This window comes from Molossus molossus, unplaced genomic scaffold (assembly GCF_014108415.1).
Source record: "Molossus molossus isolate mMolMol1 unplaced genomic scaffold, mMolMol1.p scaffold_m16_p_9, whole genome shotgun sequence".
Taxonomy (NCBI): domain Eukaryota; kingdom Metazoa; phylum Chordata; class Mammalia; order Chiroptera; family Molossidae; genus Molossus; species Molossus molossus.
Window position 1 is genome coordinate 18,561,618 of NW_023425403.1, and position 16,648 is coordinate 18,578,265.

At 51.2% G+C, this 16,648-nt stretch overlaps 1 protein-coding gene across 1 annotated transcript in view; it reads right to left on the bottom strand.

Annotated features, from left to right (window-relative positions):
* Positions 1-3,780: 3,780 nt before the first annotated feature.
* The window catches only part of PRAG1 (PEAK1 related, kinase-activating pseudokinase 1), a 44,088-nt gene continuing 31,220 nt past the window's right edge, over positions 3,781-16,648 (bottom strand). The window contains exons 4-5 of the mRNA XM_036250647.1: positions 11,365-12,122; positions 3,781-5,018 (exon numbers count right to left, since the gene is read on the bottom strand). Coding sequence (XP_036106540.1) covers positions 3,870-5,018; positions 11,365-12,122 — 1,907 coding nt within the window. The 3' untranslated portion in view covers positions 3,781-3,869. The remainder of the gene's footprint in view (positions 5,019-11,364; positions 12,123-16,648) is intronic.

Genomic DNA, 16,648 nt, shown 5'->3' on the forward strand with positions numbered 1-16,648 from the left:
ATTTTTAGCAATGACATCAGTTGGGTTAGATTTGGGTTTCTAATGATCAATTCCATTCACATTGCCCTCTATTAAATATGCCAAACAGATTTTACATTACAAAGCTACTACTTTTTAATGAGATTTATTTAATAAGCTTATCCTCAGATCTTCAAGGATTTATAGATATTCAGCAGAGTGGGAAAAGGCTGCCTCATTTATTGGCGATACATTTAAAGAACAAATTTTGGAGAAGCCATTCAAGTAACATGTGTCTTCCCTCTTCAAAACCCTCCCAGTTGCGTGGTGTACATGTGGGCGTCACAAAAGAGCGTCTCCAGCCCCCTTCTTGAAAACCAGGAAGTGTTACACAGAACCACAGCTCCCCAGAGCCCTGTCTTTTCAGATCCGAGCCATGTGTTATGAGAAAGAAGTCATCTCTGAAGTGCTTATCTTGCTTCTGGCAAGGATGTAACAATTCAGATGTACAGCTTCATAACGCCTACAGGAAAGGATTTAGGAGAAGAAAAGAACCCACATTTCGGCATGACAAAGGGGAAGGCACGCTAGCAACAGAAATCACCAACGTGGAGAGGCTGTAGGGTGACTTGACTCAGAGCGGGAGAGGAAAAAACCTGGAGTTCAATACCAGTAGTTGGGTCTAAAGCCAAGAAAAAAGGAGATGAACTCACAGATACCAGGAGTATTAAATAACCAGATGTTATGAGACTGTCATCATAGCATCTGGTTATTTAATACTCTTATTTCTGAGCCTCAGTCCTGTGGAATAAGCTGTTGTTTCTGGACTTAATCTATTTAGGGCTGAGCTTTCTGTGAGATGAAGCCATGCATCCCAGGTGTATATTGAGGTTACAAAAACTTTGTATCGAGCCCCTGACTTTAGTGTGATTGAAACTGTTTGCCAAGCCTGGTATTTGTAGCCAGGTACATTGCCAGCCGTTTATGCAAAAAGCCAACCCATGGAGATGAATGGATGGCAGTTACCCTGTAGAATTTCCCTGGTGGACCTGGCTTGAACGCTACCTAACTGGATTTTACTGACGATGGATATGAGAAATTGCTCTATCTAGGAATATGTCCTAAGATTCTTTTTCTTTATTGTTGAAAGTATTACAGGTGTCCCTCCTCCCCCCGCCTCCCCCCACATTTACACCTTCCTCCCCACCCCCACCTTCCCTGCACTGTTGTCGATGTCCATTGGTTGTGCATATATGCACATAAGTTTTTTTATTTATCTCTTTCTGCCCTTCCCCCTCCTTCCCTCTGAGGTTTGTCAGTCTGTTCCCTACTTAGGAAATGTCTTTAACGTAGACAAATCCCCTTCAGAACCAACCACTGGGAATGGGTTTCTTCCTCAGGATCAGCTGAAGTGTTTTCCTAAAACCACACATGGAATTGTGCAACCAGCTGTCGTCTGCTTTTTCTAGTTGGTGGGAAGCTCAGAAGTACGTTTTATGTTTGATTGTTAACATTCTCCTCAATCAGAATTTATTGCTGTTGTTTTTTCCTCCACTTTTACTTTTTGGTTCATTTTGGTTCTTACAAACTTTTTTACCATCTCATTTCCCCCCACCTAAAGTGGGTGGCATATAAAAAAGATGCAGTTAGCCCTGGCCGGTTTGGCTCAGCTGTTAGAGCATCAGCCTGCGGTCCAGAGAGACCCGGGTTCGGTTCCCGCTAAGGGCGCGTTCCTCGGTTGCAGTTTGTCCCTGGCCCTGGTTGGTCGTGTGGGTGGCAGCCACTCAATGTGTCCCTTTCACATCGATGTTTCTCTCTCTCTGTTCCTCTCTCTCCCTCCCACTCTACCTGAACAAAAAGTGAAAAAATGTCCTCAGGTGAGGATTAAAAAAAAAAAGCAATTAATTCAGAGCTTTAAAGTGTGCCTCCGGAGACGTGTGTTTTCAAGTGGCATTGCCTTCCCCTGGCAGAATATGTGTTTCCTCCCTCCCCATTGTTTATTTACCCGAAGTGAGAAAGGACAAGAAAGCAAGAGAGCAAATCCAAGGTGGAGGATTTGCCTGGAAAATTCTCAGGAACAAACAACTGACAAAATAACACACGCTGAAACGAAGATAGGTCCTGGGGAGAATTATGATTTCAATGTTCAAAGACTTTCTCTTGTACAAAAACACATAGATGGAAGCTGGTTTTAGCCAGTTCTTTCCTGAATGCTCAAGTAACAACTGAAATAAGAAGCACCCCCCCAGGTGCTGTCTGCACCCAGAGGCATGGAAACGTGGATGTTTACCGACAGTCCTGGGCAGGAAGCTGCAGTAAGGTGCAGAAGGGGACTGGGAGATTTATCGGCCCTGGTTGCTAGCCACATTCCCAGATTTTTAGGACATCCATTAAAATCTTTGCATTTGTCTCACATTGTCCAAAATTACTAACAAGGTTTTTGAAATTAATTAGTTCACAGATTGGAAGATTATCCTTTAGATAAAATACATGGGCCTTGGGCCTGTTTTCCTTCAAATGAGTACTTGTTGACTGTGTCATTTCGAAGAGGAAAGCCCTGTGCTCCCTAATGCTCTCTGCGCATGTAAAAGTAACCTTTTTGCTATTGATCTTAGAGAGGGAGAGGGAGAGAGAGATAGAAACATGGATGAGAGAGAACATCAATTGGCCGCATCCCGCATGCCCTGCACTGGGGATCGGGCCCACAACCTGGGCATGTGCCCTGACTGGTAATTGAACTGGCGACTTCGCGCGGTCGATGCTCAACCAGTGAGCCACACTGGCCGGGCTCTCTGTGCATTTTAAAGACAGGGCAAGAAACATTGCCTATCGTAGATAGTAGTCAATAAGTGTATTCAATGTATGAGTCTTTAAAACGGAAACCTGAAGGAGCGTAGACCAGCAGGTGCTGGTCTGGGAATGGGAACACAGTTCGGTTTCCACACTGCCATTACCCTCTGCAGCAGGAACAGTGAGTGTGTGCCCACTGCCACTCCATCCATTCACCCGTCCCTGCGCGGAGAGGCTGGCCCCACCCAGTGCATCACCCAAGACCCCTGGCTGTCTGGTGTCCCATTGGCCTCGGCCTGGGGATGACAGGTGGAAAACAGTTAGCAGGTGGTTCTCCCATGCCGGCCCCTGCTTTTGCCTCATCCTCGCTGCTTCTCTTAACCATGCCCACTCCTCTCTAAGTGGCCTCGTTAAGGCTTTCACATTGGAACCATCTGGAGTGAATCCTATTGTCAGCCAGGCCTCTGAGTGACACAAACAGCAACCAGCACCAGCACACTGGAACAGTGTGGAGCAGTGTGCTGCGCCCCCAGCTCGTGGGAGCTCACCAGCCACGCCGGGACTGCCAGGTAGGGAGAGAAGAGGGACGACTGGCACCGGCCAGCCCGGCCCTACGGCTGCTGCTCCATCTCCCCGGACGTGTAAGACCAAGGACACTCCCAGGGCCCAGCCACGGCTTCCGAGGCTTATATTCAGTGCTACCCACCAGACACACTGATGAACTTGGGCATTTGGGGAGAAAAGCTTTCTTTGCTCACGACTCAATCCAAAAAATTTTAATGACTTTTTTTTTTTTTTAAATAACATTCGACAGGAGGGTGAAGAGATCCCATGGTGGGCAGCGAGGCTGGAGTCCAGGCTTCATTCTGTTTGCCCCGCTGTCCTCGGGACCTCGACTCAGCTAGAAGTGTGCACAGTGCGGAAAAACGGGAGATCCGGGCAGAGGCGGCCTGAGTGCGCAATGACATCCCCAGTCCATTATATTTATACATTTTATATATATATATTACATCCAAGTAGACAGTCCTTTGTACCATTTCCCAGGGAGGCGGGAGGTTTCTGAGGCAGGAGGGCTCGGCGGACAGGGTGGCGCAGGGAGCTGGGGGCTGGGGCGGGCTGCATCACAGGAGCTGCAGGAGCTTGAGGGACTGCAGGAGGGCCGCGGGCTCTGCGGACGCCAGGTACTGGCAGCACAGCCAGTCCTCCAGCTCCACCCCGCGCCTGCGGTCCACCGCCTTCTCGGCGAACTTCATCATCATCAGGGCGCGCTTCATGTCGATCCAGTTCCGCAGCGTGCCGCTCAGCGCCTCCTCCGAGGGGCCCCGCGGCTCCACCAGCTCGCGCCGGGGCCCCCACAGCAGGCACTGCAGCACCCGCTTGGCCTCGCCGATGCGGATGCGCTTCACCGGGTCGGCCTCCAGCAGCAGGTGGGCGAGCTGCTGCAGGCCGGGCGAGTAGAGGGACAGCGCGGGCAGGGGCGGCAGGTCTTCCTGCCGGTAGTCCTGCTCCCACAGCTGGGCCCGCACCTCGAACGGGTTGGGCTGGTGGAGCAGCTCGTAGATGAGGATGCCGGTCTGGAACTCATCGAACTTGCTGTACTGGGAGGCAGACACGATCTCGGGGGCCAGCCGGGCCTGGCTCTTCTTCTGCTGCAGGTTGGTGGTGCCGCCCGGCTTCTGCTTGGCCTTCAGGAAGTTGCTGATAATGAGGCGGGGCAGGTGCTTCTCACTGGGCACCCCCTGACAGGTGGGGGCGGATGGGGGGTGGGGAGCGACACTGGCGGGGAAGGTGGCAGAGGGGCAAGGGGAGGGAGTAGCGGCAGGGGCTGTGGTGGAGGGAGGGGCGCTGGAGGTGGCCGAGGAGACAGGGGCACCGGGGGAGGCCTGGGGGGTGCAGTGCACCAGCAGCAGGTTCTCCAGGCACAGGTCTCGGTGGATGACCCTGTGCTCCTTCAGGTGCTCCAGCCCGTTGCAGAGCTGCAGCAGCAGGAAGCACACGCGCCGCTCGTAAGCCTCGGGCTCGGACTGATGGTGGCTGGCGGAGTCCCGCACAAAGTCAGAGGCAGTCTGGTGGGGCACCTCTCGGGTGATGACCACCACGCAGTCTTGCTCCTGAGCAGGGGGGGGAGAGTCCTTGGGCACGTCAGGAGAGGCGAGCATGCTGGAGGGCACCGAGGCCACGAAGTGGCCGCAGTCCTGCTGGATGTTGAAGTGCACGGGCACCGACGGGCTGCAGTAAGAGGCCATTTTGGGCTCAGGCGTCTTGCAGATCTGTCGGGAGAAGGACAGGTAAGGTCAAGAGCGGGATCCCTCATCTGTTCACCAAATGGTGCTGGGACATTTGGAAATCGCCAGGTGAATTCTCACTTCACGTCACACACACATCAACTCAAAGTGGTCACAAAGACTTTGGTGTGAGAGCCCAAACATATATGTTTTAGAAGAAAACCCAGGAGAGAACCTTTGAGACCTTGGGTTGAACAAAGACTTCTGATATCACACCAAAGGCATGGTCCATAAAAAAAGAATTGAAAAAGTTGACCCCCATCAAAATTCAAAACTTTTGTGCTTCAAATATAATTTTAAGAAAACAGAAAGGGCCCTGGCCAGTTTGGCTCAACGGTTGGAGCGTTGGCCTGTGGTCCGGAGAGACCCGGGTTCGGTTCCCACTAAGGGCATGTGTCTCGGTTGCAGTTTGTCCCCGGCCCTGGTTGGGTCGTGCGGGTGGCAGCCACTCGATGTGTCCCTTTCACGTTGATGTTTCTCTCTCTCTCTCTCTCTCCCTCCCACTCTATCTGAACAAAGAATGAAAAAATGTCCTCGGGTGAGGAGAAAAAGAAAACAGAAAGGCAAGTAACAGACTATGAGAAAATATGCACAAGACACATATCTGATAAATGATTTGTATCCAGAGTTTACAAAAAGACTTACTACTCATTAATAAGACAAACTTCTCAATCAAAAAGTGGGGCAAAGATATTAATAGGCATTTCACCAAAGAAATATGTAAATGACTGTAGGCACATGAGAAGATGTTCAACATCATGAGTCATTAGGAAAATGCAAATCAAACCCACAATGAGATACTGGCTGACGCCCACTAGAATGGCTGTAAGAAAAATAACAAGTGTCTATGAGGACGTGGAGAAATGGGAACACTTATGTATTGCTGGTGGTTTGTAAAATGGTGCAGTCATTTTGGAGCACAGTTTGGCAATTTCTTAAAAAGTTAAACATAAAATTATCATACAGCCCAGCAAGAGTGGGGTGCCAGTAACAGCACGCAGCGTGGCCTCCTGGTATGGGTAGGAAGACCTCCCTCTGCCCAGTGAAGGCCGGACAAATTCTCAGGAAGCCAGATCAGAGCTGACACGGCCATCAGCCTTGCTGCCCACCCCCCGCACCTGAATCGGCAGCTACCAAACAGGGGGTGTGCTTGACTGTGGGGGTGCACCGTTCTCAGGGAACCTCGGGGGCAGATGCAGGCCCTAAGCTTCTAGGCCTTGGCCACATTCTCTGAGGCTGCCCTAGATCCAGGTAAATGTGCAATGCCTACTAGCTGGCATGATCTGCAGGGCTGATTCAATGAAACTGCTCTGTGGAAACCTATGTGAGTCAGAACAGCTGAAAGAAAACAGGGCCAGGGAACCCGAAGGGCCAAAGGCACCCTCTGAGCAGAAAGCAGGAATAAACCAACAGCTGATCTCAAGCTCCTCTGGGGAATTCCCACAATCGCCTCTTCAACATTTTCTTGGACTGAGGGCAGCACCAGCCACCTGAGGACCTTTGGCCACACTGATCCTCACTGGGCCGCCACCCCACTGGACAGCCTTGAGCCAGACACCATGGGCCTCACGTAATTACACTGGAAGGGACCGAAGAGGGTCTGTGCTCTCCTCTCTAAAAGGCTATTGTGCAGCCTCAGCCACGCCTTACAGAAAGGTAAGGATCAGCATGTAATCCCGAGAAGAAAGGCATCTCGCATCTACCCAGAAGAAAACATCATCCTGCGGAACAATCCTGAAACAACCCTCGGGGCTGCGGCGCTGCCTCCCTCAGGTGACCACGGCGGTCACGAGGTGCCAAGATGCTCACGGGTGCTGGTTTTAGAAGTTCCATGGCAAGCCCCTTTCCACGGAGATTTATTTATATTGCACTATACAAACCTCAGCGAAACCTGGGATACAAGAGTTCAGCCTCTTAGGAAACTTTTCTCAAGGTAATTGGGAGGTGGGGAGGTAACGCATTAATACAGTGATGTCTCTGTTATAGATAGAAATAAAAGAAATACAGTGATGTCTCTGTTATAGACAGAAATAAAAGGCAGTGCATTTGTCCCAGACACTGGTTCCGGTCGCACCAGCAGGCATGGTTTTGGAAAACGTATCTGAAAGGCATCGTTGCAGGCTCTTTCTTATTCTAGCCCACCCAACAGTGTTCAGCTTTTAAATGGCTGGCTTTGGGAATACTATTCAATTAAGTAAAATTTGAGAGGGTGGTCCTCACAAATAGTCTTGCATATAAATACCAACCACTGGGTATGGGCCTGTCTTGCTACGGGTATGTGGGAATGCAGTACTGATGTCGGGGTCACTCGGACCCGTGAGGGCTTCCCAACCACACGGACACCCACTGAACTCTTGCATGTGCGAGGAACCATGCCTCTGCAGCACGTAGCAGTGTCTCATTAACTCTCAAACCACCAGATGAGGCAGATGGTATTACAGGGGAGGAAAGTGAGGGTCCAAGAGGTTAAATTATTTGCTCAGGATTATACAACTGAGAAGTATTTGAAAAGTCCAAGTATGGGCTCAAGGGTGCAAAAAGACCTGGTTTAAATACAAACTCTGCAAATACTGACAAGTTACAATGGAGTCTGGCTACTTGCAGTAGTTCCGTTCTAAGAAGTAGCCGTAAACACTGCACTAGTGAATACTGAGCCACTGCTCTGGGGAAATGCAATGTGAAGTCCTAGAAGGCTTGGGTTACATTTTCATTAACTGGCCAATATATAACCTTATTTCATGTGAGTTTCTATTTAAAGATGCCTTTTTAATAGATATTGTTGATTCATTAACAATGAACTCATGGTCAACAGCACTATACCTCATGCCTGAATGAAGCTGACCTAATACTCTCCCAAAGGCATACCACAGCCTTCTCTTTTGCTTTATTGATTTTAAAGAGAAAGGAAGGGAGAGGGCGAGAGAACGAAACACTGACGAGAGAGAACATTGATTGGCTACCTCCTGCCCACCCCCAAATGGGGATTTGGCCCACAACCTGGGCATGTGCCCTCCCTGGGAATCCAACCAGCGACCTCTTGGTGCATGGGTCGATGCTCAGCCACTGAGCCACCCTGGCCAGGCATACCACAGCGTTCTTGCACTTAGCAGCACTAGACAGGACTTCAGTGCTCAGCTCCACCATTTAAACAGCAAAATCACCACCAGTGAGCAGAAAAATGTGAAGAATGAGGCTCTAACTAGGCCAGGGAAGGGACTGTCCACAGTGAGGGCTGGAACAAGGCAGAGTACCTCCTGTGCCTCCTCAGCTGGGAATCTGCATGTCGGGGGACTCAAATCCCCCTACTCTGTGCATGTCCAAAAATGACCACAAAAATGCCACAAGTATTGATTTGGGTTACAAATAATTAGCAGTGAATTCACAACATGGGGTCCTCGAATAACGAGGGCCGCCTGTATTTATCTCAAAGGCGGCTCTCTCCTCTGTGCATGGGGCAGGGCCAGCTCCTTCCTCACTGGGCCACTGGGGGCATTAAATGACACAACACAGGTGTGGCTTTCAGCACAGTGCCTCGCCCAGGTGAGCAGTCACTGGGAAAGGTTGCTATGGTGATTGCTCTGGCAGGCTTGGCTGCAGCCAAGCCCAGTGCACAATCCAGAGCCAGCCTGTAGGTTACTGTACCAACCCCGAGGGCGCAGCTGCCCTGGGCCTGGGAAGTGTTTCCAAGGATCCCTTTTGTCAACGGTATCAAAGGCCTGGGCCCAGCAAACACTCCCGTGGAGGGGCTGGGCTGACAGTTTGCACAGAAATGTGGAGAAAATGGCAACTGGGCTGGATGTGGTTCAAAGTCAGTGAGCTGGTCCTCTGGCTGCACAGACAGCTGGGTGGAGGGACAGGAGACAGGAAGGGGGGCAGGAGGCTTCCTTTCCATTCCCATCTGCCCCCACCCCCTCATTTCATTTTCAGGGGGCCTGGACTTGGGTTTTGGTTCAAGACATTCACACAAATCTTTGATTCAGCTCAAATTTCAAATGTTTGAGCCAAGTCTCCGTTTAAACTTTGCAGCCTGGGCCTTATTCACTGTTGAAAATCTGGGCTAAGTCACGTCTGTTAAATAAAAAAGGCAGCCGCTCAACACAGGTCCCTAATTACTCAACCGAAGTTCCCGGTGACGGAAGAATGAACCAGGCTTCGAAACCTCACAGGCACCTAATGCTTTTTGCTGCCGTACACGCGTAGAGGACAGGGCCAGAGCGCCCTGCTCTCCTCGCTGCGCAGGGCGCCGAGCCGGAGCGGGCCCAGCATTAGTGGGAGCAGGTGCGAGCCCGCCTTTGTTCCTGCGACTTCCAACCAAGGTTCCTGCTGGCCAGGCGCGGATGAAATGTGCTCAGCGACAGACAGGCTTCGCAAGGGGGCCCCGCTCCCCCTCCCTCGGATTGCAGACGACGTCCTCCGTCTAGACGCCCAGCTAGTGAAGTGGAACAGCTGCACGTGCGGAGGACGCTCCGCCCCCGCCACCAGGCCGGGCACATGTGCAGACTGATATTGTTGTTACCCAGACTGAACATTTCAAACTCGTCTCCACACTTCCTTCTCAACGGTGCAGAGGTCATCTGTGAGTCGCCAAGTGTCTGGCAAAATCCTATGGGAGACACGGGCCCCTCCTCCTGGGAGGGCCAAGTGGTAACAGGCTAATCACGTTCGGCTCCCTGGAGGGTCTGCTCACTTCTTCCTCTGCTGGATACAGCACCATGTTAATAAGAGGCAAAAGGCCAGGGTTGTTTTTCTTTTCCTTTTCTCTTTTCAGGCGTGGTTGGGGGAGTGGCAGGGAAGGGACCTTACCAAGAGAGTAGCGGCTGGGTTTAGATGTAAAGAGGCGATGAAGCTCAGGAAATCCAGACTCTCATGGGCATCTGCCTTTTCTTCCGCCTTGCGCCTGCCGTCTTGGCCACACCCCTAGTCTTTCGGGGACCTTGATTTCTGTACAAGAACTGGATCCTCCTGGTAGCCACCCCCTCGCTAGTGCATCATACGAAGGCAGCAAGTACTTACATATAATTCCTTGAACACAGAAATCAGTGGTTCCCAATCTATATTTTATGGTGCCACCAATTTCTTAAAAGAAATTTGAAAATAAAATGTATTGCAATTTTCCTTGGCTAATAACTGTAATAACGCGTAAGTAGGAAGCTGCCCCACCAAGGCTGTTTCACGGTAGTTCACTATTTACTTTTTTTTCTAACTGGAAATAAAATATCTTGGGACAGGTGATGGCCAAAGAGAGCTCAGGGTTCCCCTCCTCATTCCCAACAAAAGCCTACACTTACAGAAGGGCCACAGCCTGGCAGGTTGTGGGCCTGATCCCCAGTGGGGGGCATGCAGAAGGCGGCCAATTGATGTTCTGTCTCATCGATGTTTCTCTCTCTCTCTCTCCCTTCCTCTCTCTCTAAAATCAATAAAGAAAAAAAAAATAAATAAAAAAGGACTATAGACCCATCAAGGGATACTAAAAGAAGATGAAAGAAGTCAGACAGAAAGGCTCGAGTCAGTGGCCAAGATCAAGTGGCCAGGTGTGTGCAGACGCTTAACCAGCTGGCTCAGATCTGCACCCCGAGAGCAGTGGGGTGTGGTAGCCAACAGCCCTGGTTGAGTGGCAAAGATTAAAGAGCTGTGTTACCTTCTACTAATCACTTAACTTCTCTAACTTCATTTTTCTTAACTGACATGCTGGTAGCATGGGCTTTGGAGACAAGACAAAGCAGGGTTCAAATCCATCTCAGCCACCAGCTAGCTATGGGCAACTACTGAATCATTTTAAGCTCAGATCCTCATCTGTAAAACCTGCCCACCCTGTGAGGATTCGAGGTCATATAGTTAACACACCCAGCAAAGAGTCTAGCTGTACAGTAAATGCTCAAGCAGTGTTCTTCCTCTTCTTGTTCAGGATGATGCCGAGGTCTAGCTCTTCTTCTGGCTCTATTTGAAAACAAAATACTCTAACTGTCCATCTTCCCTACTAGATTATAAGCTCCATAGGGACCTTATGTCCACCTCTCTACACTCAGACCTTGACAAAATAGCTGGCATGTAGGAGGCACTTAGTAAAAACTCACCGAATAAATGAAGGAACTCTCTGTTGAATTAAAAGGCAACTGTTTTCTTAATCTAACCAGATCACATACGTTCATGCCTAAAAACACAGAGTGAATCACCTGCTCATAGCACAGACCTCATTATGCCATGCCCCTCTCCAGGCAGAGACTCAGCCCTCCAGGAGAAGCCTGGAGAGGTGGAGGACTTGCTCGAGCCACAATTCCACCAAAGCCAAGGACAGCTGCTTATACTGCAGAATAGGAGGGGTGGTACCTACTTTCACAGCATAGGTGTTGCCAGGGTCCTCGGAGCAGGTGGCACAGTAGTAAATGGCATCCCCGGAGTCACAACAGGGCTTGTTGCAGGTCAGCTTGAAGAGCGACCAGTTATTCTCATTGAAGTGCAGCTCCTTTTTCTGGCCGCCCATGAAGAGGTCCTCACACTTGGCCACGAGGCGGACCAGGGACTGGGCGTAGAGCCCCACCAGCTTGGCGCAGGTGCCCTCCTTGCTGCTGATGCTGCTCAGGAGGCTGTGGAGCTGAAGCTGGGTGCTGCTGGTGGAGGCCTGGCTGGCCACGCTCAGCTGGGAGGACGAGGCCGAAGGCACCCCTTTGCACTGGAGGCTGGGGCTCCCGCTGCCGCTTCTGCTGCCTGCCAGCCCTGGTGCTGGGACCCAGTGGCCATTGCCTTTGAAATTTTTCTCCAGAGGCTCCGAAGAAGAGAAGGTATGATGGTGGCGGCTCCCGTGGCTTGAGGAGAAGCCGAAGCGGGACTCGTCACGCACACAGACGCTGATTTCTGAGTGGCTGAGGTTCAGCTTGGGACTGGCTGCTCTTGGTCTGGGCGAGCCCTGGGTCCAGAAGAAGCCATCTGGTGAAGAGGCTGCCCGGCTCACTAACTTCTTCTGGGGAAGAGGCGGGGGCTGCAGAGGGCCGCTGGGGGACACGTCCTCAGTGGAGCCCGAAGGGAATGGAACAGGAGCGAAGAGCTTCTTCCCGCTGTTGGTGGGCGAGGGAGCTGGCTCAGATGATGGGCCTGAAAATGAGAACAGAAACAATCAGGCTGAGGTCAGTGCATTCAGTTCCAAAGCCCTGTGGGCTTGCTTGTGTCTATCCATGTGTCTGTCCGTCCGTCCGTCCATCCATTGCAAAGCAATTCACTTATTTTATTATCTCTTGAAATGACAACATATGCACAATGAAAAAAATTTAGCCCTGGCTGGTTTGGCTCAGCGGTTGGAGCGTTGGCCTGTGGACCAGAGAGTCCTGGGTTCAGTTCCCGCTAGGGGCAGTACCAAAAAAAAAAAAAAAGAAAACAATTTAAATGCAAAAATGGTGTACAGTGCCAACGAAGCCTTCCTCTGCCCCTGGCCCTCTCGTTCGAGGAAACCACCGCAGCAATTCCTCACAAATCCTTCTGGAGATACGCCCAACAAACCAGCAAACGGGGTGCACACCTCTACATGGAAAAGAGCAAACGTGCCCACTGCTTGGAATATTGCTTTTGTCACTTGATGCGTCATCTGAAAGCTATTTCGCAGCAGGTGTACAGAGCTCACTAGCTCCATGTAACAGCTATCGATCCTACATCATCATACACACGTATCATAATTCATTTGTCCAGTCCCCTCTTGATGGACACTGAGGATGCTTCCGATATTCTGCAGCAGCAACCACGAACCTAAACGTGTGTGGTTTGGCTGGATTTTTTAAAAAGTCAGGTTTATAGAGGGTACAATTTACCTACAGTAAAATTCCCCCTTTCAGCTCCTAGTTCTGAGTTTTGACAAACACTGTAGTGGCTCAGGGGCAGCGCTGGCCCACACACATTTTAGAAGGCACAGGAGTGTGATTGTATTTAAAAAACAAACAAATAAAAAACCCTAAATCCACCAGATTTCAGGGGAAATTGAGTCTTTCCTGAGACCCGCAGTCCCAGAGCGGTACCCATGGACACTGGTTCTGATGGGGGGGGAAGGTTCCAGATGGCCACAGGTCTCCACAGACCAGGGGGACAGCCAGGAAAGTCCCCGATGATGGGATGAGGGCTAATCCGGACGGAGGAATGCTACACGTTACTCTTAGGACAGCGTACACAATGGAGGTTTCCAGCGAAACAAGAACGCAGATGATAAGACAGGGAAGAAAAAGCCACGGACAATGGAAACAGGAACAGGCAAATTGAAATACTCATTTCTTTCATTCTAAGAACTGACTGGAAGATGTACCCATTATTTTAACTACAGCTTTAAAAAAACCCACATTAACTGTATTCATAGAATGCATCCTATAATCCCGAAGGAACAGGGATCTTAGACTCAAGGGGAGAGGTACTTAGCTGTGCACCCCTCACTTAGCTCGCTGTGCACGTCACCTCATGGGCAGGCTGGCGGTGCCTGCACCACTGCCCGCCTTAGCAGAGTGGCCGGAAGGAGGAGGCAGGACGCACAGGCCCAGGCGAATGGTGAAAGGCCCCCCAGGAAGCACATCTCCAGTTCTGTCTCCCTCAGATGCACGTGCCTTCCTAGGGCTGCTCCTGAAGGGGAATCATTTCCCTGCCCACACTGAGTCCCTCTCTGCTTTCTCCAACCCAAATGGGGGCAGAATGGCCCCTTCAGGCCAAGCCCTGGCACCGGGCCCTTCAGATCAACACCGAGGCTCCTGACGGGATGCTCCACAGGGAGGAGGGACCTTCTTAGGAGCAAGATGAGTGACCAGGATCTTAGGGCTCGCCTTGCCCTGGGCAGGGGGGGCACTACATCCATGCCCCAGCCTCACTGCCACCCGGACACACACCAACAGTGTGTGACAGCAGGGGGCCTCCTGCCTGGTACAACCCACATGCAAAGCTCACAGGACAAAGCTGGTGCACACAACTTGCTGAACACAGGAGCTGGGAACCAACAGGTTCATGCAAAGCGAAGCCGTGTGCAGCAGAGCGAAGCTGTCAGGCCCCACACCCACCAGCGCCCGTCCTGGCTCCACCATCTGTCACCGGGCCCAGGAGGAAGCATGCTCCGGTGTCGGCAGTAGGCTGTCTTGCTTCCCAGTGGTTGACCGCGATCCTAGAAAGTTACCCTACCCACCTCACCCTGCTGGCTAGTAAATGAGCGACTTCTACCCCTTCCAAGAGGCCCAGGTTAATCATAAATCAACAGTAGTGGCACAGGGGGGACCAGCCCACTTCACACTCTTCCCTCGACAGTCTGAACGGGGCACACAGGGAACAGCCAGCCTCAGAGAGCAGGGGGGATCCTATTGCACTGATCTCCGCAGGCTGGAGCCCTGGAGCCCTCTGGCCCCCCACCCTGTGCTCCCCAGAAAGAAGCTTTTCTCCTCCCAGGGCTCTGTCAGCAATGGGGACAGGTGAAGGCTGGGCTGGTGAGTCACTTCCTCCCCTCCTTCCTCTAGCAGCAGAGGCCGAGAGGGGGAGGATCACTTACTAACTCTTGGACTACAAAAGGGAGGAGCGGGACCCCTTATGTATGGGGCTCTCCAAGGACACTAAGCCTCAGCCACCAAGCACCCATGTGATGAGCCAGGGAACGGCCGAGGGGAACCATGCCCATTCCGTGGCCTTTCTGCATCCTGGGTAGCAGAAGCCCACCCCACTGAGCTGTCGAACCCTCAGTGTATTTATTACCAAGACACAGAAGATGCAGGGAGGAGACACAGCGGGGGGCGACGAGGAGCCCTGGGGAAAGCTTTCATCAGAGCCTCCAGGGATAGCGACAGCCTGGCTCTGCTCAGGACTCCTGCTCCCCAGTCTGGCGGCCGGGGAGGTTCGGACAAAGCAGTCCCTAGTCCCCTCTGTAAGTTTTGTGCTTATTTGATTTCCCAATACTTCGTGATTTTTCCTCTTTGCCTTCCTTGTAAGCTTCTTGATGCCTCCAGCATGTTCCCTTCTGCCTCCGCTCTGCTGCCTACCTCCCACCGCTGAGTTTCCTCATTTAAAAACAGACTGGATGGCATTACCATGAAGTCCCCTTCCAGCTCTAATAGTCTATAATTTCAGCCACTCCCTCCACTTGCGACCTCTCCTAACATGCACTTTTGTCTCGAAGCTGCTCCTGAAATAAAACACCTCCACGCAGATGGGTATGTTGCTCCAACCCTTCCACTCCCTATCTCTTCCCACAGCTGTGATGGTGAACTTCTCCATCTGTAGGGACAGCAGGAATCCTTAAAACAAGTAATCTGTACACATACTCCGTAGATTGCCAAAGAGATTCAGGAGCTTCTGATTTACTACAAAAAACTATCGTGTGCTCAGGCAGTGGGAAGGAAATGACTTTGCTGGGGACTTTGAGGACTGAGCTAGTCAGTGGCTTTGATCAGACCCATGTCCCATAACCACTTGGGGCAAGGGGTACTGGGTATTAGGAGGAGGCGTGGCTTCGAGGGTCAGCCTGTGGACTGGTTCGTTTTTCTTTATTTCTGAGATGTTACAATCCCTGCACAAAGCATGTGCCAATCAGAGGACGGCGCTGCAGGACGACGCTCCCCAACCATGCATGTCCCACGACAGCAAGGACCGTACTTGGGTGAGTGCAGCTCACGGCTCATCTGAAGTGTGCACTTGACCCCGACGATGGGGCATTACATAGGCCTATTGTGCTTTTTGTAGTCAGAGAAAAAGATACTGCCTACTTCTGTAACGGGCACACTACCTTCCGACCTGAGGCATCATTCTGAATTTAGGGGTCCCTGAAGCTGTTCTCCAGATGTGGACTGGAGCCGGTGAGACCATAGGTCACTCTGATAGCCCCCAGTCACCTCAGGACAAGCTACTGATATTCTTAGGGCTATTCTGAAAGAGATGCCAATATGTGGCCCTTCTCGATGAAACGGATTTCTCCACCACGAGTCAAGCAGTAGCTGGCACCCCTAAAGACCCACTCTGACTCTCATTTTCTTGACTCTTACAGGGGAACCTCCTCCTAAACACAGCAGCTAGGTCCTTATTATTTCGGCAGCTGCCACCCTCGTTTAGAAGAGCCGAGAAGAGGGAACACGTATGCCTTGACGCCTAAAATAATTTCAGAATTCACAGCAAACCACTGGTTTAGGAAATTGTGCCTAAAAACATCCTGCAACACTTGGGCCAACAGCCCATATTCTTAGGACTCAGCTCCAGCAGCACATGAGACAAATCCAAATGCAGGCAGACCTTGAGAGACCGCGGGTTCGGTTCCAGACCACCGCAGTAAAGCCAGAATCGCAGTAACGTGGGCGGTAACCTTTTTGCTGGTGGAGGATCTGGCCTTCGATTTGTAAAAATGCATCTGAAGCGCAACACAGCGAAGCGCAGTAAACCGAGGCGTGTCTGTATATCCTGGTCTTATGCTGGCATTTCATCCCCCCGTTTCCAAATTCTGGCTTACAGTTAGGGTAAACAAGGGGTGAGGATGGAAAATACTTTTCTGGGAAGTCTGCCTATGTCACAGTTACATCACTGTAGGTTTTTTTTTAATGATGCTGCATGCTAACTGGGACAGAGAACTCCAAATCCCAGCTCTTAAGTTCCCCACTTCTGTTTGTGCACGTGAAGCCAGGGACCGA